Source organism: Penicillium mononematosum (assembly GCF_028829835.1).
Source record: "Penicillium mononematosum strain IBT 11891 chromosome Unknown utg000005l:1.0-9366267.0:1.0-9372171.0, whole genome shotgun sequence".
Taxonomy (NCBI): domain Eukaryota; kingdom Fungi; phylum Ascomycota; class Eurotiomycetes; order Eurotiales; family Aspergillaceae; genus Penicillium; species Penicillium mononematosum.
The window spans coordinates 1,320,364-1,345,833 of NW_026643275.1; the positions used below are offsets into that span (position 1 = coordinate 1,320,364).

The 25,470-nt window shown below is 34.0% G+C and overlaps 4 protein-coding genes across 4 annotated transcripts; 2 read left to right on the top strand and 2 right to left on the bottom strand.

Annotated features, from left to right (window-relative positions):
• Positions 1-16,199: 16,199 nt before the first annotated feature.
• N7519_008606 (uncharacterized protein) lies at positions 16,200-17,995 on the bottom strand (the record flags this gene model as incomplete). The annotated part of the gene is made up of 4 exons (XM_057295381.1): positions 16,200-16,615; positions 16,662-16,703; positions 16,759-17,778; positions 17,944-17,995. The coding sequence occupies 4 exons, from the start codon at positions 17,993-17,995 to the stop codon at positions 16,200-16,202; spliced, it is 1,530 nt and encodes a 509-aa protein (XP_057143263.1).
• Positions 17,996-18,504: 509 nt separating this feature from the next.
• On the bottom strand, positions 18,505-18,892 carry N7519_008607 (uncharacterized protein; the record flags this gene model as incomplete). The annotated part of the gene is made up of 2 exons (XM_057295382.1): positions 18,505-18,631; positions 18,756-18,892. Coding segments are annotated over 2 exons (264 nt in total), but the record flags the coding sequence as incomplete, so codon positions are not given.
• Positions 18,893-20,773: 1,881 nt separating this feature from the next.
• N7519_008608 (uncharacterized protein) lies at positions 20,774-21,919 on the top strand (the record flags this gene model as incomplete). The annotated part of the gene is made up of 3 exons (XM_057295383.1): positions 20,774-21,611; positions 21,661-21,834; positions 21,891-21,919. 3 exons carry the CDS (start codon positions 20,774-20,776, stop codon positions 21,917-21,919), a joined length of 1,041 nt encoding a protein of 346 aa, XP_057143265.1.
• A 296-nt stretch (positions 21,920-22,215) lies between these two features.
• N7519_008609 (ankyrin repeat domain-containing protein) lies at positions 22,216-24,636 on the top strand (the record flags this gene model as incomplete). The annotated part of the gene is given in 3 exon segments (XM_057295384.1): positions 22,216-22,264; positions 22,279-23,072; positions 23,149-24,636. The coding sequence occupies 3 exon segments, from the start codon at positions 22,216-22,218 to the stop codon at positions 24,634-24,636; spliced, it is 2,331 nt and encodes a 776-aa protein (XP_057143266.1).
• Positions 24,637-25,470: the final 834 nt, after the last annotated feature.

The following is a 25,470-nucleotide window of genomic DNA, read 5'->3' on the forward strand; positions in this document are numbered from 1 at the left end:
ATAAACTCGGCGAGGAAGTCGGTAAAACTATCCTTAGGCTTCATCGTCAACTTATAGTATATAGTATATACTTCAACGCGTCGGTTCGGATTAGTAAAAACGGTCTTTAGGTAAGCGATCATATCTTCGGCGTCTATATATAGATTACTAGAATCGGAACTCAGTCGTGGCGTAATATACAACTATACCTTACCCTCATAGCGACTCTATATATAAAGCTTACAATATATAGGTAACGGGTAATGATCGGTATTGGCTTCTAGTTTCTAACGCATGACTATTTCCTAGGTTTTAAATCGTACTTCCTTACCGTCACTAAGCATCGGGGCGTCCGGCATCTTTATCGTCTTTCGACCGGCCTCTACAATCGGTACGCCGATACGTTCCTAGTTCACAAGCTTATATATAAGACTATCATAAGCTCTGATTACATATTCGTAATAAGTAATAGCCTCATCACGTTCAATCTTCAAGTTCTTAATCACAACGTCGGTTTCAACTCGATAGGCTTAGAGGACTATAACTTCATCCTCAAGCTCCTAGTTCTTCTCCTTCAGTTTCTTATATTTACGAACGAGTTCAAAAAATCGTTCCTTTATCAAGGTCTTCTGCAATCTACCACGCAAAGAGGATTCTTCTCTAGCGTTATCATCGTCTTCATCTTTATCATATTCATCAGTCTCAACTAATCTCATTAGGGTCTTCGGTTTAGGAGCATCCGTCATATGCTCCGGAGTTTCTTCATCATCTAGCATAGTAACAACCGGCTACTTACCACAGTTCGTCGGGTTTCGTCGAGTCTCCACCATCGTGATTAGTCAGACTAAATCAGGTTCGGGTCGGATCGAGTCTTAGCTTATACGGTGCTAAGGAACGGGAAGTGGTATAAAGCGGGACCGGGACCAATCGCAAATAATGGTCCGTACAGTCTTACTGCTTCGTGGAATTGAGAGTGGTACTTAGTATTATATTACCAGCCAGATCTTCAATCAAAAAGAGTGCATTTAACGAGAATACTAAGTATAAGAGGGAAAAGGAAAGAAGAAGAGAGAAAACATGCACGATAAGGCCTTTGTTTGTCCTTGTCCTATCTCCTCGTGCAAACATGACAAACATGTACAAAGCGGAGTCATGTGACAGAAAACTCTGTAGGCGGTGAACAACGGCAGAAAGTCCAGTCCAGCAAAGTCCAGTCCAGCCTCGATCGTCACAGACCTAGCCTTTTACTCTAATATCTAGCTCTTAATATTCGAAGCCGATAGGTTAAATAATAAAGACTATCTTATAATTCTTATATAAAACGTTAAGGTATATAGTAACTATATCGAACTAAGGCTATTTATAACCTTATTAAGCGATAAGGGTAAAGATAATTTTTACTAATATATTCTAGATAACCGGGGTATAGAAAATAGAATCTTCCTTCTTTATCTAGTAATTTCTATATACTACTCCTAAACAATTCCCATTTATAACTGTCTTTCAATTAAACCAGGTTAACACCTAGTTTTACTGTGAAGATTTGGGCAACGCCAAATTTTATCAAGGACGCGTGAGCAACTGCATTTTAGCTTCCAGCTTTACAACCGACCTAATAAGTGTCGTAAGCATATCCTCAATCACTAAGAATCTCTCTCCGATCTCCGCCTTTATTTCCTAAAGGCCCAAACTATCAGCGGAACTGTTTTCTATATAGGTAACCCTATCTTATAAGCTTTTAAGTTCAGTTAAAGACTATCTGCGCGACGCCGCCCGCCGCCCTATCTTAGGACGGCCCAATTATATTCTAAAATGACTCTTATAGTATAAATAAGCTATTATCTAGCTCTACCACTACTCTAGCCATACTGTGATAGTATTAGCTCCTAACGGTACCTTAACTCGGATTAGCGTATAGCGCGAGTAGACCGCTTCGACTCCGGGCGAGATAACTTCTCGCCTACAAACACTAGGTAGGTCGAATAGCTTTACTATTCGAACACTTCTCTTATTAAAACGGAATACTATAACCTAGTATTCATTAAGGACTTCCTACTTCGTATAATTAGGCGGTCGCCTAGGCCTATATAGCGTACTCGCCGCCCCCGACTATAGTATTTATATACCGCTAATAACTTTAGTTCTATAGTACTAACATTTAGTAATACTACACCGAATATAATACTCGAACTTATAAGTATCTTTATTTAACTTGTATATATTCTATATAATAAGGATATACTATCTAGTAAACGACTTATCTATCGATAATATATTCGATAGTAACCCTATCGAGGGCTAAATTATTATTTTATGATTTCTACTAAAATCCTATCTACTAGAGACACTCGCTATAGATATAGCGAGATAATTAACAATTTTTAATATATAAAAATATCTATAGAAGTATAAGGGATCTAGGTACACCTAGATCTATATACTCGTAACGATATATACGAGAACGACACTAGTATACGTATACTTACGTAAATTAGCACTATATACCAAGAATTACTACAAGTAGTAATTTTACTAGGCTTTTAGACTTAAGCCTAAAATTCCCCTCTTTAGGAAAGCGGTCGCTCTCCGACCGCTCTTATATTATAGTAGTACACTACTATTACTATACCGTATCCGGTACTAACCCTTTCGGGTCGCGCCCTATACTTACCGGCTAATAGCTAGCGGATCCTCCCGCCCTCTATAGGCCCCTCTGGGTACCCAAATTTCCCCTAAAGGGGAAATTACGTCGAGACTTAGGCTCGACTTTTTAGGGCAATATTATATATCTAGTGGATCCTAAAAAGTCTATCCAATCAAAGACGTGTATAGTATCCCGTACACCCACCGTCTATACAATCTTATTCATTAAGTGAACAAATATCACCTTATATAAACTATAGTTCTTCATCAGTAGCTCTTTTTTATCAAGTAAAAAAACATACATTGTATATACTACATCTTTCGTAACGTCGGGCTTCGCCCCCCTAGGCAGAGCCTGGGGCCCCCCGGATTTCTTCGAAATCCTTTTTTCGCATCAACACTTTGATATGTAGATATATATATATTCATCTATCGGTTATACTTAACCAGGTTTCCTAACAACGAACCAAGTTATATGTTAGTAGTAATCCATTAATGTCCCTATCTAGCTTTAAAGCTGTAAACTTTATTATCTTTAGTAACTTTTAAATTATATACCTATTAACTAGGTAATAGTATAATACCTTATAGTTTCCGTATAATATCGAAAGTTCCTTTTATATATAGGTTATCGATCTAGCTCTTTATAGCGGCTTACTATCTATCTATATATTTCGACTTTAGAGCTTACTTATAAGACTAAGGGATTTTAACATTTTTAATATATAGTAGTCTACTATTATAAATAAAAGGAGTGCTCTATTTAGCGATAACCTTTAAGATTATAATTCTCCCTCTCTATATATCCTACTCTTATACCTATTCTTACGCCTATTCTTACCCTAATCCCTCGCTTATACTAGTATTACCCTATAGAATATCTAGTCTTATATATACTCGCTTTAGTTAATATAGTCTTAAAGGATTTAGGGAATAGAGGGGGTTATTAGGAAAGCTATAGCGCTCCGGTAAGTATCTAATTCGGCTTAAATAGCGGGGAATAAACTATTCTAGTAGGATAGATCCTATCTTAATAATAGAATCGTTTATACTAATTATAATAATAGATAGTTCTCGATTTATTATTATCGGATCGGGTTCGATTATAATTTAATCGTAATTAATTATAGAATAATTAGATTTAATCGGGATTAGGTCTTATTTAATTTCGATTAAGTTTATAATATAAGAAATCTCTATTTATAGAGTCTTTTCTCTAAAAGCTCCTAATAAATAGTATAGGGAATTAGAGACTTCTTAAAGTATAGGATCTTCTATATTATAAGTAGCTTACTATACTTAGTACTTATCTTCCTAAGCTCTTACTAGCTCCTACTATATATAAGTCTAAAATTAACGAATTAGAAGGGGTACCTAGGGTAAGGCTTCCCTTTATAAAAATAGAATACACTATCGAATCTACACTTCCTAAAAGATAATATTATTATCTCGTTTAATAGACTAGTAAATAGTAACTAAAGACTTTAAAATTATCTCTAGTACTATAGTCTTTAGAGTCTATTTTCTTAGCTATAATAGTACTAGTAGAAGAACTAGGGCTTCTATATTAAGTTAATCTATATACTAATAGATTATATTATAAGCCTAAAGCTATAATATATAATATTAGATAGTCTATCTTAGTATAGGCTACCGAATAGCCTATTATTTAGACTATTAGAAAATAGGCTAATAAACTAGGGTATTATCTTTAATCTTTTAAATCCTAGATAATATCTTTAGTATAGGAGGTATAATCTATACTCTTTCTAATATATTTAGTCCTACTAACGCCTATTTCTACTAAATTATAGGCTTTATTAGGTTTTAAATTATAGGTTCTAGCTATCTACTAGTAATTACTACTTAGGGTACTAGCTTTAGTCTTTTAAATAGGAGTCTTCCTTTCTCTAGCCTCTATATTAGATTTATATCTTTATAAAGAGCTTTAGTATTATTATTATCTAGATTAGGGCCTTTTAGTACTAGCTTATTAGTCGATAAAATACCCCCTTTCTAGTTATTATCCGATCCTTTATTCTTATCGAGCTTATTAGGAAAGGTAATATCTCGCGAATATAGAATCTCCTTTATAACTAGGTTCTATACTTTAAAAATATAGCCGTTTTCTCTTTTATATCTAATTAAGTAGCTATAGAATATATAGGCTCTCGATTTCTCTAACTATATATAAGTCTCTTTTAGAATATAGACGAATATAATAGACCCCTATATATATAAGTATTTTAAATTAACTTTTATCTCTCCTAAACTAAGGCTTTCTTACTAGGTAAAGATTAGGGTCTTACCGGTTTTAGGGTTAATTAGTCTATTATAAATATAGATCGCTATATCTATATAAAATAGCTAAAGTATATCTAAAAGCTTAGTATCTATATTTATTATATACTAAGTCTAATTAATATAACCTCCTATATACTTAGCGATACTATTTAGTTTTAGTATATAAATAGGTATAAGCTCGAAAATCATACCTTTATTCTCTACTTATATCTAAAATTTATAAAATTCTATTCTACTATTAATTTATTAGATAGCTAGATATTAACCTTTAAAAAGCTTTTATTATTTATAAAATTTAATTATATAGTCTATAATTTCGTCTTTTATTCGAAAATAAAGGCCTTTAATATATCGAGTATAATCGTCGACAATTAGTATCTAATATTTTTTACTATTAGAGCTAAAGGAATTTATTATTTAAATATTAGTATAAAATTTTATATCTAGTTTTTTAATATATTATTATTTATCTCTTAAGATCTTCTTCTTTACTTTACTAAGCTAGTAAGCTTTATAATCGAAATTATAAAGCTTTACTTAGTCTTCTTTATTAAAAAGGATTATATTAGCTAAAGAAGTTTTAATATATAGTCTATTAATATAGCCTAAACGTCTATAGATCTTATATATCGAAACTAATTTATTAACTTTATTAAGTTCTTCTTTATTATATAAATCTATATCTAAACCTAAATTAGGCTTATAGAAATACGTCTTTTATATATAAATATACTTCTATATTTTATCTTCTACTTCGCTCTTTACTCTATAATAAAGCGGTCTATCGATCTATAGGAATCCGCTAACTTTCTTAACTAAACTAACTTCCTTATAATTCTTATATATAAGTATTAATATAATTAGGTTATAGAAAATCCTATAATTTATTTTAAGAGTATTTATCGAGAGTAGTCTATTTTAGGTTATTATATTATAATAGATAGTAATAAGAATTATTCTTACTTTATCTACTAAAGTATTAATTTAAATTAAAGCTTTTCTATATATAATTATAAATTAGACGTTACTATTAGCGTTTATATAGCTATATAGTACCTCCCTAGGTTTATATTTAATATATTCGCAAAAATCCTTATAGTAATTTATAATAGTCCTCGAAGCTCCGCTATCTAATATCTATATATTATCTATAAAACGAGCGGTATTTATATAAGCGATACTAGCTTTACCTTTACTTTTATTATTATTATTATTATTATTATTATTAAAAGATATCCTCTTTACTATTATATAGCTCTAGATATTATTATTAGACCTCTAGCCTTTAAAAATAAAGTCTTCTATAAAATAATAATATATCTTTATAGGATATCTCTCGATCCTATAGTATATATATTTACCCCTATTAATATACTAAGACTACTTCTTCCGCTATTATTTAGCCTATTTATTAATAGATTTACCCTTTAGTAGACTATTCTTAAATCGAGGTTAATCTTTCTAATCTAATTTATTATTTAAATTATATAAACCTCTACTATAGCCTCTACCGCTATATTTATATCCTCGATCTCTATTATACTAGTTATTATTATTTTTATAAGCTATATTTATTAATATATTCGGGGTCGATAAGGATAAAGTAGGTATATTATAAGCTTCGATAATAAGCTTCTTATATATACTATTAAAAACGTCTTTTATAATACTATCTAGGATAGTGTCCTTTATAGTTTAGTAAGTGAATTTAACTAAACCTAGTTCTTCTTCTAAAGTATAAAGTATAATAAATATAACTCTAAAGGGGTACGGCTCTACTTTATAAAGTCTAAGCTAGTTATATTATATCTAATATACTATAATATAGATATCTATACTACTAAAGTCTAATCTCTTTATTTTATAGAATTTAATCACTTCGCGTCTAATATTATCTATGATTTCTATACTATAAATAAGTGTCTCTACTTTATATATTATATTATTAGCGCGGTATAGAAAGGCTTCTACTCTATCTTTAAAAATTGTAATAATCTCCTAATTAAGTAGGCTTTTAATCTATCTATAGGCGATCTTTAACTAGTACTTTTAGATATTATAATTCTTATCTTATTCGTCCGGTTATAGTAGTTTATAATCGGCTACTTTATTAATATAGACTATACTAAGTCTATTCTCGATTTATCTTTTCTATCGAGTAAAGTTATTTCTATTAAGAAGTAGTTTAATACCTTTATTTAATTTAATCTCTTTTTTTTTCGGAAGGTTAGTTATTTATATATATAGTCTTCTTATATAAAAAGCCGGCTACTACTAATACTACTCTAAATAAGTGGGGTTTTATAGGTTTTAATAAGATATAGAGAGAGAGTATAATAAGCCCTTACTAGCGTCGAAAATATTATTAGAATTAGCTATCTTAGCTAGTTTATAGAATTAGTCTCGATAGACTAGTATAGTATTAAGAATCGAATCGTTTATCGAGTCTTAGAGAAGTAGTTCCGCGGTCCGATTTCGGTCGCGATATAAAGTTTTTATAGTTATACTCTAGCGAGGTAAGAATCCCTAGAGAAAAATAGAGATCTTAAAAGCGATATCTTCGAAGATCTTATTATTAATACGGATTCGCTAATCCGGTATATATAGGGCTACTATAGGACAGGCCGGTACGCGTCCTATAAATATAGTAAAAATTAAAAATTCTAATTAACTAGAAAAACTATTAATTTAGGTGCTCGGAGTCCTCGAGTAAGGGCCTTATAACCTATTAGCGATAGAGAAGGCTATATAGGAATGAAATGATATAGGGGAAACTATATTAGACTCTAGAGAGGAAAAGAAGAGAGAGAGGAAGCTATCTACACTAACTACTGGAAGTCCTAGGACCCGGGCTGTCACGTGACAATCACATGCTGATCACGTGACTGCTCCAACAATATAACTTATAAATAAAATATATTTATTTAATATTAATTAATTATAATAAATAGTTTAGTTATTAAATACTTTTATAAATATTACTTTTCTTATAATATCTCCTATATAGTAGATCCTAAATATTATAATTATATTAAATATATTTATTAGGATCGAAAATATACTAAAAGATTTTATAGCGAAACTAAATAATAAAGGTATTATATAAATAGTAGAAAATTAATAAAAACCTTATTTAAGCTAAAATATTAAATAGATATAATAATAAAAATAATATATTTATATAAATAGCGCTAATTTTTATATTCTTAGAATAATCGGATATTAGATTATAATTCTATATTAATAAAATAGTTAGATACTAAAAATCCTCTATCTATTAAAGACTTTATTAAGCTAGATCGCTTTATTAATAAGTATAATATTTAAATTTTTACTATTATATTAGAGAATCCTACTCTAATCTAGATATTTAGTCCTCTATTCCTTTCTATTTTAGAAAAGATAGATTTATCCTTTCTAGTTAGCGATTCTTTTAGTAAAACTATTAAATTAGTTAAAGGTAACTCTTTAGGTTTTTAATAGATTCCTATATATTCTTAGAGATATTATACCCTTTCTATTTTATTAGATAGTAAGGTCTTTTATTTATCTATTTTATTTCTAGAATCTTTTTAATCTTATATTTATTTTTAGTTTCTTTTTTAGTTTCTATATTTTAGTAAGTTTAGCGTTTTTTAATATAGATTTAAATAATAAAATATAAAATATTAGATAGAGTCTTTTTATACTATAAAATAGCTTTAATCGGTAGCTAACTAATCCTAATTTTTTTTTAATTTTAAAAGGTTCTAATTATAAATAGTCTAATTTATCGCTAGATCACTTAGTTTTAATATTATAATATAAAAGATAAATCTTTTCCTTTCTCTTTAGATTAAGTTTTTTTTATATTATTAGTTATAATACTTCTCTATTTTTAGATTAATAAAGTTAATATCTTTAGATAGTTCTAAATATAACTATTTAAATCTAATAATTTTTAGCTTTACTACTTCTACTATAGCTATTTTACTAATTAATTCTCTAAATATTATAGGATTATATCTATAATTTATATAGAATAGTAATTCTTTTATTATAGAATATACTATATTATTATATATTAATTATACTATTAGTAATAGTTCTATTTAGTCGTTCTACTAATAGTTTATATAGTATTAGAAGTACTATTTTACTATTTAATTTACTCTCTCTATTTATCTATTAGTTTATAGATAGTATATAATAGAGAGTTTTAACTCGATATCTATTTAGTCTATAAATAACTATTATATATTTAATATAAATAGTTTATCTCTATCCGATATAATCTTATATAATAATCTATAGTTTATAACTATATATTATAGTATTAGATTAGCTATTCGATCTAAATTAATAGTTTTAGTAGTTAGAATTATATAAATATATTTTATAAGCCTATTAACTATAATTATAATTATATTATATTCTTCTAAAACTAGTAGCTTTATAATAAAGTCTATTATAATCTATTTTTATAGAGTTATCGATATTTTAGATAACTATAATTCTTTATATAATATATATTATACTAGCTTATTTTTTTAATATATATTATATCTATTAATATAGAATCTAATCTTTTAGTTTATATTTAGTAAATAGTAATTTTATAAAGTATATTCTATAATCTTTTCTATCTCTATATATCTATATATAAGATTATTATAGTATTATTAAATAATCTTATTTTTAAATAATAATAGAATATATATTAATCTATATATATAGACTATTCTAGTCTTAGCCTAAATAGATATACTATCTTTAGTTATTTATCCGATAATTATCTTATAGTATTTATCTATTTTTTATATATTTTAGATTTATTATAAGAAGTTATTTTAGATTTCTACTATTATAACTAGAATTTATTTATTATATAAAATAGTTCTATCCTAATTCTATTTTAATATAGTAGATTCGGCTATTTTAATTATAATTTTATAGTCTAGTTATCTACTAAATATATTTATTTAGCTATTCTCTATTCTTTTATAATATTTAATCCTAAAATTATATTATACTAAAGTTTTAGCCTATTATATTTATTATTATATAAGAACCTTTATTATTATAAAGAATATAAGGTTCTTATAATCGGTCTATACTATTATTATATATTTTACTCTTTTAAGATATACTCTTTAGATTTAAAATACTAATATTATAGCTAATAGTTCTTTATTATAAATATTATAGTTAAGCTTTATAAAGATTCTTTTTCTAAACTAAAATATAATTAGTTAAGAAGTCCTATCTTTTTTCTTTTAAATTAATCTAGCTTTTAAAATATAGTCTAATATATCTATTTCTAATATAATTAATAGATTATAGTTAAAGTTTACTATAATCGTTCGCTATTTTAATAGTTCTTTTAATTTATTAAATAATTTCTCTACTACTTTATTTTATTAAAATATTTATCTTTTTTTAGTAAATCGGTAAAGTCTAGTCGCTATATTAGTATATCTATTAATAATCTTTTAATAGTAGTTTATAAAACTAAGAAATTATTATATTTTTTTAATATTTTTTAGTATAAGCTATTTAAGAATACTTTTAATTTTATCTTCTTCTATATCTAATCTATCTAGACTAATATAATATCTAAAGAATCCTATTTCTTAGATATAAAACTTATATTTCTTAAGTTTATAAGTAACTTTTATATCTTTTAACTTATTAAATACTAACTTATTATATTTAATATAATCTTCGAATATTCTAAAGAATACTAAAATATCGTCTAAATATATAATAATAAAGATATCTAGATATTCTTTAAAAACGCTAAAAATAAAGTGTTAGAATATTACTAGTATATTAATAAGGCTAAAAAGTATAACTAAATATTTATAGTAGTTATATTTAGTTCTAAATACTATTTTATATTTATAGTTTAATTTAATCCGAATATAATAGTATATATTAGTATTATTATATTTCGAAAAGTATTTAGCTTTTAAATTCGATCTTAAATCTTATAAATTAAAGGTAGAGGATATCGATCTTTAATAGTAATCGAATTTAAATATCGGTAATCTATATAAAGTCGAAGGTTTCTATCTTTCTTTAATATAAAAATAATTAGATATCTAACTAGTAACTTTAAAGCTTAGATATAACCTTTTTTAAAGTTTTTATCGATATATTCTTTAAATATCTCTAACTCTTTTAGTAATAATTAATAAATAGGTTTAAAAGATTTAGTATCTTTTATTATATTAATTTTATAGTTAAAGATCCTATATTCTAATAGGGTCTTTTTAGCTAGTATTATAAAAATATCCTAAAACTTATAATATTTATTTAGAATCTATAGTTTATTACTAGTTATATATAGTTTTTTTTATTTAATAATTATATATTCCGCTAACTCCTAATTAGATATATTTAGTAACTATTCTATTATATTAGGAGCGATTCTATTTATTAATTATTTAATCCTATTTTTAGATTATAATTAATTAATAGTACTACTAGTATCTTTTTATATAGTCCTTTTCCGATAGGATTTATATTTATTATACTCTTTTTTATATTTATACTAATTAAAAGTAATTTATTTTAATTATTAATTAATATTTAGATTATACTTTTTAAGCTATAGAATACCTAATATAATATTATAGTCTCCTAGTTTTAGTATATTAAACTTTATTAACTCTAGATATTTATAGATAGATATAGATAATAAAATAGTTTCTTTACTAATTCTTTCTAATCGTATTTCGCTATTAAATCTTATAATTAGAACTATATATAATAATAGAGTTATTCTAATTTATCGATTTTCTTTAAATTATAGATTTATAAAGTTATTAATAGTATTTAAATCGATAAAGGTCTATATTTATTTTATAAATAACTCTATATAAAGTTTTATATAAGTTTTTAATAGTATCGCTTTAAGCTATATAGTTAGCTAATTCCGGTAATTATATAACTACTATCTATTATACTAAATTCTTTAATATTCTACTTTCTATTTTAGTTCTTTTTTCTATTTCTATAATCTAGATTCGATACTATAATCTAGCTTATTTTATTTATAAATTATATAGATTTTATTATAATATCCGATAGTAGCTATTCTACTATATTTTAGATATTATATATATCTTTTATATATATAAATAAAGTCTTTATAAAGATATCCTATTAGATTATCGCCTTCTTTAATCGTATTAATAAAGTATTAGTCTAATTAGCGGATCTATATTTTATCTTTAAGATATCCTATAAATTTATTAGTTTCTTTATTATTCTCTAGTTAATAATAGTATTTTAGACTTTTATAAAATATTTTAAGAATTATTTAATCTATTTTTAGAAGTATATTTAGGATTCTTTAACTAATATTAGCTTTAAAGAATATAATTAGCGTTTTTAGATATTTTATATCCTACTTTTAAAAGTTATTAGATTATTCTAAAAAATAGTTTAGTTTCTAAAAGATATATTATATCTATCTCTAACTCTTTATAATATCCTAATTAATCTTTAGATATTTATAATTTAGTTTATTAGCTAATCTTTTAATATATAGATTACTTACTAATATCTCTTTTAGGTTTAGATATTCTTATTTTACTAAAAGATCTTTTAAAGGCTTATTTTTTAAAGTTACTATTTAGGTTTATTTTTAGATTATATATAGTCCTTTATATATCGTTTATAGGTATTACCGTTTTTTATATAATTACTTCTACCTATATTTCTTTATATAGTATCCTAGTCTCCTATATATAAAATAGAGATTCTTTTTATAATACTTATTTTACTTATTTTAAATAGCGTCTAATATTATTAGTTTTAGGCTATATAGATTATTATTTTATAGTAACGCTCTATTATAGCGTCTATTACTAAAATAGTTAAAGTTATATAATTTACTATACTTCTATTAGTCTATTTCTTATTATTTATACTTTTATTTATTAATATAGTTATTAATCTTAACTATAATCTTAATAAATATATCTAAAATATCTAGCCTACTAATCGTAGCTAGTTTATCTTTAATATTAGGTTTAAATCTTATTTTAAAGTATAGGATATATATTTAATTAAATAGATTAAAATATAAAATAATCTATTAGAATTTAGAGGTATAGACTAATATACTAGTTTATTATCTAATCTTTTATAGCTTATATTTAGCTATTTTAGTAATATCGATATCTCCGAAAGTTCGTTCTAAATATTATTAGAAATTACTATAGCTATTAAAGATTCCTATTATAATATTAGACTAATCCTTAAGTACTTTTTTATAATAGTCTCTAATATAAAATTTAAACTAATTCTATATTTATCTATATAAATAGATTAATATAAAGATTACTCTACTTATTTTAGATAGAAGCTTAGATTTATTTATATTAATATATATATATCTATCTAAATAAAGAATCTTTAAAATTTAGTTCGGTTTCTTTTAAAGTATTTAGCCTTAGATAGTATCGGTCTTTAGATAGTACTAGCTAGTACTAAAGTAGTAACCTAAATATATATCTATATTAAATAGTCTTTAATTATAATATTATACTTTTCTTACTTTTAAAGCTTACTTATTAGAGTCTTTATCTACTCTTTTAGTATTTTAATCTTATTATCTTACTTATTATCGGAATTAGGGTTAGTAGGCTTAATTACTAGCTTCTTTCTAGTATTAATATAAGATATATTATCGATTAGTAATTTAAAGTTTAATTTAAAATAGTTTTTAATATATTATATATTACTAATTAGTTATACTTAGATTAGAAGGGTTTTAGATATACTTACTTTATACTATTTAGATTTCTAATATTAATAATCTATACTTTTAACTATACTATTATCTAATAGACTTTACTATAGACTAGGTCTTTTTAAAATATTAAAAAATAGTACTAGATAAAGCGCTAAATAAATCTATATTCGAGTATTAGTCTATTTATAAGTATTATTAAGTTATAATTAAATAATAGAGTTACTAGTAATCTAAAAGATAAATATAAGTAATACTATATAATTAAAGATAAAGAACTAAACTAAGTATATAAATAAATATCTTTATATATCTTTCGCTTCCTACTTCTAATATAACTCCTTAGAGTTACCGCTAGAGTCGCTATATACTCCTATATATACTTTTTAAAGTCGATATAGGAATTATAGTTATATATCTATAGTTCTATATATAGTGATTCCTAGTATATATAATATCCGATACCCTAAAGTATATATATATTATAACCCTTCTAGTAGTAAGCTTAATTAGGCTTAATTATACTTCCGCTTACTAAATATAAATAGATTCCTCTTCCTTAGTACCTAGGTATACTAGAGTACTAGGTGCTATATATGATCTACTAATAGATAGATTAGTTGGCTCTTAGTGGCCTATCTATGCACCCGGTGGGGCACTATCGATTGGTGACGGGTAGTTCCGTAACAGTTTCGACGATCTTTATCCTCGTATTGTCTATAGCCCGATAGATATTAGAGGCTTCCGAGCCTATATGGTCTATAATCAAATCGCTTAATGATTTAATAGTATATAGACCTATCTCCTATATATTATTGTATCTACGGCCGAGGAGCTAGCGTCTTATCCCGATATGTAGGGTAGTATCTCCGAAATCAGACCGAGTATTTGGATCGGCCCTATATTGAAGTAAGAAGACGGTTATATCGGTGTAGGCGTTTAGGGTAGAAAAATGAAGCGCTGTTAGTCTAGATTCTCCACCTATTGGAGATCCTTTTCCTGATGCTTAGATAGGCTGTACGTAAAGCCGCGTGTAAATCTCCGTCTAGGCCATAATCGCTGTCTAACCCCGGCTGTTAGGTCGAATTTATTTTGGAGAAATGCTTAAGCAAGTTCTTTATTTCGGTCCCCTACGGCGTAAAGGAAGGGTGTTATGTTATATTTATCATAGATATATGGGGACGCTCCTTTACTAAAAAGGAGCTTGATCATTGAATTATCGTTAAAGCGACTATTCTTATAAGTAATGTAAAGAACGTTTTGATACTTGTTATTTAGAGAATCCACGTACGCGCCGGATTTAATCAACACTCTTATGACTTCGAGTTGAGTATTTTCGGCGATAATAAGTAATAGGGACTACCCGCGTATATCTTTATCTTCCAATTTCTCTAGAAGAAGGGCTAATATCAAGGGAATTATACCCTAGCGGGCTACAATATAAATGGCAGATGCGCCCGTCTCTAGAGCGCCCTAAGAGCCTTTTTTCAGATGGTTATAATTATCTAGCTAAGTTCTCTAGGTTCCTAGCACGTCCTAGAAGAATTTTTCATGCTCGCTTTGAATAACAAATTCTATTTAAGCTAGGCTAGTATGCTATGGCTAATGCAGAACTGAATAGCCGAGGAAGCTGTGAGTGGGTTCTAATGTGGACATATCTATGTTTTACCGGCAATTTTGGAAGATCACCTTAATGTATCGGCATGCTATCACGTAATTGGATTTAGTAGATTGGATTTCATATATCTCGGTCATTAAAAAGTCCTAGATAGACGTATGTAACAGTCGGACGTAGCCGTTATCGATAACCACTAATAAACGATATAAGTCGATAACCTCCCGAGTGAACTGAAGGCGGCTACTAACATCTTTGTCTAAGAATAGCCGGCATGCTTTCGCTATTTCCGCTATTATTAGCGGTCGCAACGCAAATATTACCACCACCAATAGCCTCTTCACACGTAAATAATCGTTTAGATTGCTGGCTATGACGGCTGTATCGAGTAGGGACTGGTATAAGGGATATAATCCACGTAGGCGAGCTTCTAGTATCTGAATAGCATCTTTTAACGGCACCCGTTTCAACTCCTCACAGGCAATACCGACTCATAAAAACGTCCCGTCAGCCTTTTCTTCTAGTAATCGTGACACTTTCAGCGTAAGGGACTTAGAGTACTTCTTCCGCCTCGTAAGGTCCTATACTCTATCTTGGATCACGGTTTGAAGGTCATTGGTTGTCTCCTTATATGAGGCCAAGACTACGCATTGAAACGTGGATAGGCAATCCCCAATCTTGGGGTATGGACAGCTGACGATCAAGAAATGCACCCTAGATATGACCAGACTGGTATCCGTTGTTTTCATAAAGGACTGGTAGATTTGCTGAAGAAATATATCTCATGATTCAATTTCACATTCGTCGATAGCGTCGACGATGCAGTATATCTTACCACCCTTAGACACCTGGCCTATATCCATCAGTACCGTCCATAGCGCGTCAAATGACGTGAATAGTCGCTCTCCCTAAACGTCATATTTTGACATAATTTGTTCGATAAAAGGCGGACATAATCTGGTACAGAAGACCTCGTAGGATGGATGTCGCCGTCCTCTGATATTCAGAGCCGGATTCGCAGGAAAAAAAAGAGAGAATACTAAGTCTATTGGAGAAGTAGTCCTTCTTCGGGAGTTCTTCTGCAATGGTCGTAGCCATTGTAGACTTGCCGATCCCAGGATTGCCGTATAGCCACAAGACCTTTGCTCTGTGGTTGCTCATGAATTCAACTTGTTGAGCCCAAGTTCTGAGTTTGTCCGATTCCAAGAACCAGCTAAATGTCCCCGAGGTGCGAATCCCCTTTCTCCTCTTCAATTTGTTCAGGTCCTCCTCTGGATCCGTGATAAACAGTTTCGCAAGACATGCGTTGTGCTGGTCACTGAATTCACTTTCTAGAATATGGTCAGCTAATGAACTGGCAAGCGAGAAATATCATACCTCGTTCCAAGAGCACGGTATTTGCCAGATTTCCGTGTAGATCTATCAAGGATAATTAGATATCTGACATCGTGAAATTCTTACGGCAATTTCTAACCGTCGTGGGTCGCAGGCATCCAGTACTCCAAGAAAGCCTTTGCCGCCGAGGCTCCGGTCGCTGCTGCGTATGCTTGCCAGAACTTACTCTTGTGACTGTCGGCATAGTCACACACTCCCTTGATGATGACGCATGGAACATTGTCCCACACCCCTGCCCCCTCCATCTCAAACACAATAACGTTCTCTTTCCTAACAATTTCATCACGGTGCTGTCCAGACTTCATGACTGTGTCGGCAGAAGCAACCTGTCCGATATATATATTTGGGACGACTTCTAAGACTTCACGACGTCGGATTTGTTGGCTTTTGTCACATTCGAGGCCGTCGCAGCCCATTTCTAATGCCTCTTTACAAATCTGATCAGGCGAGTCGCTTCCGAAACAGGAACACCCAGCAGAAGCAGCAGGATGCGAATGCCGATGGAGATAAGATGCGCTAAACGGGATGTCACTAACCCCTGGGTGACACCATTTCGCTCCTCTCTGCTGAAAAATATGAAGATATTGTCGCGCCTGATTCTGAAGCTCGCTGCGGGTATTCTCGACGCGTAAGCCATTTAGAAGAGCCCTAATCTCTTGGGTTGGCCTGCCTGGCGTGTCCTTGACGCCAGTCCTTCGCTGAAGACCGCCAAGGTACTGTCTGCCGGAGTCATATTCAATCACTGAATCACTAATAATCACATCGCCAAGAAATATCTCTTGGTACTTTGATGGTGATGGGGCGCCTCCGCAAATACCAACAACCAAAGCAAGCCGGACATCTGAGTAGCTAACTTGTAGGCTGGACGCAACACTTGCTGCACTTCCCTTGCCCATTCCTGGCATGTAGCACAGGACCACATTATGCTTTCCAATCCTTCCATTTATGTACGCATTCGCATCGCCTCGTTGCTTGCCATAGTGTTTTCCCAGCCGATCATAGCGTTCGTCAAAAAGGGCTTCGACCGCTTCCGCCTCGAGAGGGAGGGCGCAGATCACCGCGATCGCAAATTCATTGCGGCTTTTCGGTCTAATTTCAGCTACAAGCGGCACAGGTTATTGAAGATCTTAAAATGAAGATTTAGCGGATCCTGCTGCGTCAAGTTCTCGTGGACAACACATGAGCATAGAAAGCGAGCAGAGCTGAAGGCGTGAAAGAGCATAAGGAAGCTTTTTGTGTCCACGCCTCACATGTCTGTGCTCACCAACCAGAGGACAGCAATAGCCGCCCAGGAAAAGAGTTGCGGATGCTGGCATCAAGTGGCTAAAGCAGCCAGCGTGTTATGTAGATCGATCTTTGGAAGGGGCATGGCAAGTCAATAGTTAACATGAGTCTATCTTAACTGTAGCCGCCAGACAGAATAAGTTTCCTTCCTCAGAGCTACCCCCTGCCTAGATTAGCCGTGTTTTCGACCCATCCAAATTGCTGCCTATTGGGGGCTAATTATGTTGCAACATTTGACAAAAACGCTTGTTGTAAGTGGTGATGTTGGTGTCTGGAAAGCAAGCATCCTCTTGCCCAAGGCGACATTGCAGTCAGCCTCGCCGTTGATTTGGCCAATCCTGGGTTGGAAATGTGATTTATGTGCAAGTGCCAAGAGATCGTGGTTTCAGCCCGTTTGAGTGAACCAATAACGCTGCATCTGAGCTCAGGTGAGGGGGATCAGTGCGGCTGCCGCGCGGCCGAGGGTGAGATCTCACCTCACACTCTCTCACCCGCTCTCACCCAGCTTCTCACCCAGCTTCTCACCCAGTCTATTGCGCTCTCACCCTCTCTCACCCTGGTCGCGCAACGGTAAAGCGGCGCGCACCCTAAACTCACCCGGGCGGCACCCACCCGAGCCACACGCCGGTGAGTTAGTAGTTGGGTGGGTGACCACCAGCGAATCCTCACTGTTGTATGTCCGCATTCACCCCTTTTTTTTTGATTCGTCGGGGAAAGTCCCCTTGCCGCCCTACTACTCTTCAGTCCCTTCAGCCCCTTCATCTGAATGCCCTGAACACCTCTATTCTACACCTAAAGATCCTACACGCCCCTGAAGCGCTGAGGTGTCCTTCCCCTCCCGGTGCTGACTTCTCCCCTGTCGGTGTTATCGCGATCACTACAATCTGGTATGGTTGGGCTCCTTTTTTTTGCTCGGGCGCAGTCGAAATTCTAGAATAAAAATCGTCCATATTATCTCAGCACCAACTAGTGGAATTAACCCTGACCATCCTGTCTCCAAATTGAAAGAATCACTTTCAGCAATACATACCCTAAACGCCGTTCATAAAGAACTAGCACCACAAAATTAGTCATATGACCCAGAAGCAAAGAGTATGGTGATTTTCAACTTTGAAAGAGCGGAAAGATTGATGCTAGTCCGAAGAATAAGCATCTGAAGTCAGGATTTTCCGAGGATATCACTCGGGCAGTACATGAATTGAAGTGCTTATATATCCGTTCATGGGTTTGACTATCAGAACACAATGATCAAATCATAAATGATGCATTTTCTATCTGTTTTACTTATTTTGATTAGTGATGGGGCAAACTAGCCTAACTATAGCCTGTCTAAACTTACATTCTTGCCAACTATCACTTATAATCAAAGATTAGTAAATAAGACTAGTATAACTAGTACTTCCACAAAATTGTATATGTTATAAAGGCCACTTCACATACTCTCTTATTCAGTCACCTGTTTCTCCAATATAGCCATATATATCTACAATAGCTTTTGCGAGTGGTCCGATCGGGTTGTCAGTCACTGATCCCTCCTCTGATCCTTGTCCGGTTCGTTTGTTCTCCGTGCAGGAGTCCTTTCCTAGTAGGCCCATAATATCAAACTACAAGGTCTTAATAGCATAAAATCCTTTGAAATTAGCTGATTTTTAGTAATCATGTGATGATTAAATCTTACTTTATAGACCTAGCTCGGAAAGATACAAAGGGAAATAAAGATATAGCAAACAAGAAAGCTATCTCTATTGAAATATGACAACCGGTATACGCCTGGATTTAATGTAGGAAATTATTATATATCTATCCTGCAGTATGTAGTCATGCATCTTAAATATAGACATGCCAGCTGATATATAAATATATCAATTATAATTAGTCCATTCCCCCCCCATTCACTTAGAAGTTAGAGGCCGTCGTCTTTAACCACCGAATTCTCTTTTAGCCTGGCATAACTGTTAGTAGATATTCGGTAACCCGAAGAGGCTGGACAAATCACTTATTCTGCACACCCCGGGCAACGCAAATTTGTCTCATTCCAGGCGGCGACAGCGGCCCTAAGATCAATAGCCCTCCCATTGACCCAGATGTGACAAGAGTAACGCGTTGCTCCCGTACAATTTGGACAGTCTCCAGACCTGGACTCTTTGCAATTTTCTTGGGACTTCGGACAAGCATATCCCGGCCGAGAATAGGATTTCTCGCATAGTGTATCTGGGACGAAATGGTAACATGAATATGCTTTTACCCCTTCGCACATTTTCCTAGACTTCTCTTTTTATTATGATAATCAAAAATGTGGTCGTGGGAGACGCAATACAGAGGGAACTGATAGTGTTGCGCAAGCAAAGGGTGGAGGACACAGAAGACACATACGTAACTACTGGTCCTCCAGCCAGCTATATTTATTGGGGGTGGGGGGGTTTGCTTGAGCCCAAGTCCCACTCACATGAACAAAGAGCGCTTTGCTCAGCCGCACGGCAGATAATCAGCAGCCAATTATTTTGCAACACGTAACAAGTTGCGAAGTAGGCGCTAATGCATGCAGGATGAGTGCTCACAATAACAACCAATCCATAGACTTGTAGGCAATGAGGAGACCTGAGCACAGCTTTTCACATTAATCGGTAATCAGCATATTGATGTCCCACCGGGTAAGATTCATGCCCCGAGCGTCATGTGTTTACTTTCTGCCAGAGCAATAATAGCAATGATTTCTCTATTCCTTATCGGATCAAAAACTTCGAATATCTCGACCTTGTCGTGTGTCATCAGAGAGAATTAGTGTCGAATTCGAATATTGGAGTGCAACAATGTGCAGTCGTATGCTCCAAGCCCTTTGCTGTTGGACCGTTCACCCACGGCAGCAAAAGTCCCATGGAAATACTTCAACCTTATCGCTTTCAGCGGGCAACGGCCTCGGAATGATTCCTGGTAGCACGGATAACAGTAACACCCTGAATCCAGCCTTGCACGTCGCCATCCAGACCCATCTCGCCCGGATTTCAACCGAAGAAAAGCTTTTATTCCTGGAAGAGACGAAATCATTCAGCCAACAAGATCTTTTTGCACGCATCAGAGCTTTCGATAATTTCTATCAGAGTGATTCTGATTTCCGACCACGAGCTGCGAAGATTACCACTTTCATAGAGTTTCTGGAGCGATTTGTGGCGGGAGTCTCGATTGCTATTCAGAGCGATCCGATCATCGCTTCGATCGTGGTAGGTGGGACGCTTTTCGTTTTGCAAAGCGCACTGCGGTTCACAACCTATTTCACCAAGTTGGTAGACATGCTCGAGCGACTGAGTGATTACCTCAGCCCCTTAGCTGAGTATGCGAGAATTCAAGTACCTTTGGTTCAAAATTGCACCGCCGCCGTTTATGTCGATCTGCTCGCCTTCTACAAAGATGCACGCCGCATTTTTGTTGGCTCCGGCGGCAATCATCGAACCCCACTGGAATTGTCATCTCTGACATTTGTCCGCAGTCAATGGAAGCCATTCGAAACGAATTTTGGAACCATAGAACAAAATCTCAAGCATCATCTTAATGTCCTTCAACACGCGGCTGGAGTTATGGAGCTTCATACCGTTCATGAGCTTAAGTCAAGTTCGGAGGCATATCAGATCTACATCAGAAAAAAGGCCTCTTGTTCGTCTTCCTGACTTATGAAAGTAAAACAGCAGCTCACCGGTGACAGATGAGAATCAAGAAGCCTTTATCAATTGGCTATCTGGGGCGGACTGTGAGCCAAAACACATTGAGATTGCCGCGAAAAGGCATCCTGGAACCTGTGACTGGATCCTTCACCGGCAAGAATTTATTGAATGGTCACAGGCCCAAGGATCTGCCATTATGTGGTGTGGAGGAAACCGTATGTCGATATCGACCTGTCATCAGGCTGATCGTACTGACACTAATCTGCCATAGCTGGGACTGGCAAGACTGTTCTCGCGTGAGTGTCAAGTTCCAATCAGTTATTCACTAGGCTTATCATAAGGGTAGATCGAGAGTGGTGGACCATATATCAACGAAATACGCATCCTCTACGACGGCTGTGGCATACATCTACTTTGATTACCACGGCAATACACTGAAGGATCTTCAGTCACTGCTCCTAGCCTTAATTAGGCAAATCTGTTGCCAGATTCCAGAGATACCACCGTGGTTATTGGAACACAAAACTCGGTTCCGAAGTCCCGCTACTGTTGGTACGATGGAAGTGTTTTGTAAATTAGCCGCGGAGTTTGATGACATGTACTTGCTGATTGATGCCTTGGACGAGTGTAGCAGCGATCATCGCGGTCAGGTAGTTCAGTTCATCCGCGCCTGTGCCGGGATCTACCTGCCAAAATCTTTATTACAAGTCGGAGAGAGGCGGACATTATCGACGGTTTCCATTCTGCAGATGTCCTGAAGGTCAACATCCAAGCAGCTGATGTTGCTGATGATATAAAGCTCTTTGTTCACAATCAAGTCGCGAAATTTCGACAGCGTGGCAATGGGAAGCGGCTTTACTTGAGCGAGGATAGCTTGGTGCCCATAATTACTTCTTCACTGACTGAGCAGTCCGACGGCATGTTCCTTTGGGTTGATCTACAGCTAGACAATATTTGCAGGGTCAGCCGAGCACATCAAGATCATCTTATCAGGGAAGCTTTGTCTATGCTTCCACGAGGTCTTGAAAATACTTACCTCCGGATTGCCCATCGAATTGAAAATGATGATCCCTATATGAGAAATCTCGCCGTGAATTGCCTTATGTGGGTTCTGAACGCCGAGAGACCGTTACGCGAGGCGGAGGTGCAACATGCCCTAAAGCTTCGTGAGAAGAATCCCATAAAGAACCTAGATCCTATTGATGTCATCCTTGATGCTTGTGGGAATTTGTTGATTACGGAAGATGACATAATTCGCCCAGCACACTTTTCAGTCAAAGAGTTCTTTATCGGTAGCCCATTTCGGGGCTCCCTAAGAAGCCTCCAGGACCTGAACTTGGTGCATGAGAAAATGGCACTGGGCTGTTTCCAGTATCTGGGAAGTTCTTTGCGAAACCAAAGCCCTTATAAAGACCCATTCCGTGTTGAGGAGTTTCTCGCAGCTCACCCACTTGTATCTTATGCCTCTCGGTCCTTTTGACTATCACATCGCTGCACTTACTGAAATATCTGACGATATATTGGTTCAGGTAGAATACCTTTTCCAAGAAGACAGAAAGTTCCAGGCATCTCTATTGCAACTGCGAGCAATCCGTTATCCTGGCCGATTCACAGATCTCCTGTCAAGCACAAGGCTCATTATTCCTGAAGCTGATGCGAGCTCTGTGCTTTTTGCAACCCGACTGGTCAAGGCTAGCACCATTCGCAATCACTTTGCTCACTTGAAGCCACAAGGATACGCACTTCACCAATCGGCAGGAGCGGGACATGTTGATCTCTCTGAGCGGTTATTAGAGGAAGGGTTTACCATCGATGAAAGAGACCTAAATTGTACAACCCCCCTTTATCATGCTTGCCTTGAAGATCAAGTTGAAGTCGTGTCTCTTTTGTTAAAACACGGAGCCAATGTGAACGCAGAGGGTGGGTATTATGGCTGCGCTCTGCAGGCTGCAACATCAAGAGGAAGCCTCGAAATTATGAAGATGCTTATCGACCATGGAGCCGCAGTCGATGGACACACCGGCAATTTCGGAAGTGCACTTATTGTTGCAATTAAAGAAGGGCACCTGAATCTTGTCAAACTTCTGCTGGATAAAGGTGCGAATGTCAATCTGCAAGGTAGCTCATATTATGGGAGCCCACTTGAGACCGCTGCCGCTGGGGGAGATAAGGAAATCGTCCAACGCCTTTTATGCCAGCCGCATGTCTTGGTGAACGTACCCGGCGGTCACTTTGGCACAGCACTAACTGCAGCGGCCGCAAATGGCCGCGGAGATCTTGTTAAAATGCTGTTGGATGCCGGTGCAGACGTCAATGTTCAAGCAGGATATTACGGAACCGCGCTCAAGGCCGCTTGTGCTGGAGGCTGGCCGGAGATCTTCCGCTCTTTACTCAATTACGGAGCCGATCCACATAGCCAAGGAGGACATTACGGGACCTGCCTTCAAGCGGCTTCAGTGTGCGGTCACACGGTAATTGTTCGAATGCTGCTTGATCATGGTGTGAATGTAAATGCCCAGGGAGGCAATTATGACACGGCACTACAGGGTGCCTCCGCCAGCGGCCGCGCCGACATTGTCCAGATTCTTCTCGAAAATGGAGCGGCAGTCGATATCAAGGGTGGTCAGTACGGGACGGCGTTACAAGCAGCGTCAAACGGGGGACACTCAGCGATCGTGTCGGTCCTACTTCAGAATAGATCGTCAGTGAATACCCTATACGGGTATTTTGGCACAGCTCTCCAGGCTGCATCTTATTGGGGTCATGAAGATATCTTTCAGACCCTTCTCGATCATGGAGCAGACCCCAATCTCCAGGGAGGTTATTATGGCAATGCTTTACAAGCCGCCAGTGCGAGAGGCTATGAGTCAATGGTGAAGCAGTTGCTCCAGTATGGAGTAGACGTCCAGGCCCAGGGAGGAAAATATGGGACTGCGCTAGATGCAGCGTCTGCAAAGGGTCACGAGAATGTTCGTCGGATCATACTTGATTTTGAGCGGAACATGGCCCAATGCTAGCAAACCATATCAAAGGGTCCTTATTGGCACATTAATATGCCATCGTAAAGCGGGATTTCAATGGGACCACTCCTAAGCCCATGGCGTTTACCCGAATATTTTGTCAGCATCATGTTCACTGTTGTTTGGCTTCCAAGGTTCAGGTTGGATTTTAGAAGGCTTTCGAGATGTAATACATCACCTACCATATGTTCTTACCCACTCCGCTTTTCTAGCTTCCCTTACCAAATATATATATCTACTACGTACTACACTACACCACCATTTATAGGTTTAATTAATTTAAATAAAAATATGAGTAAGCTTAATACCCGCATAATGAATTTCTCGCTTAATATTTTATATAATACCCCTTAGCCTACCGTACTACCTTAATTTGTCTTCCTATACTTAATATTAATATATCTATCTTCGACTAATCTAATATATCCTATGCTTTTGTTAGGTATTATTTAAAATAAAGCTAGTTAGTCTCGCTTCTTCCTATACTAATGTAAAGGATAAGGGTCCTTTCAATTGTGAAACGGGATCAGCTGACATAGGCGTGTCAGATGTGATATGGCCGAAGCGAGCGGGGTTCGTCATATGATCGGCCCTATATCTTAGTATACTATTTTCCTAAAATCCTAAGGCCCCCCGGGCCCCCCCCTAAATTCTAATAAGAATTAGTCTTAGTATATAGAGATAATATATTAATCCCCTCCTATAGCTATTATATCTTACCCGGTTAATAGGCTATATATCTATATACTATATATCTTTATAATTCTAATTTTTTATCTTTAACTACCTAAGATATAATAGCTCCTCCGATAACCTATAGTAGCTTACGAA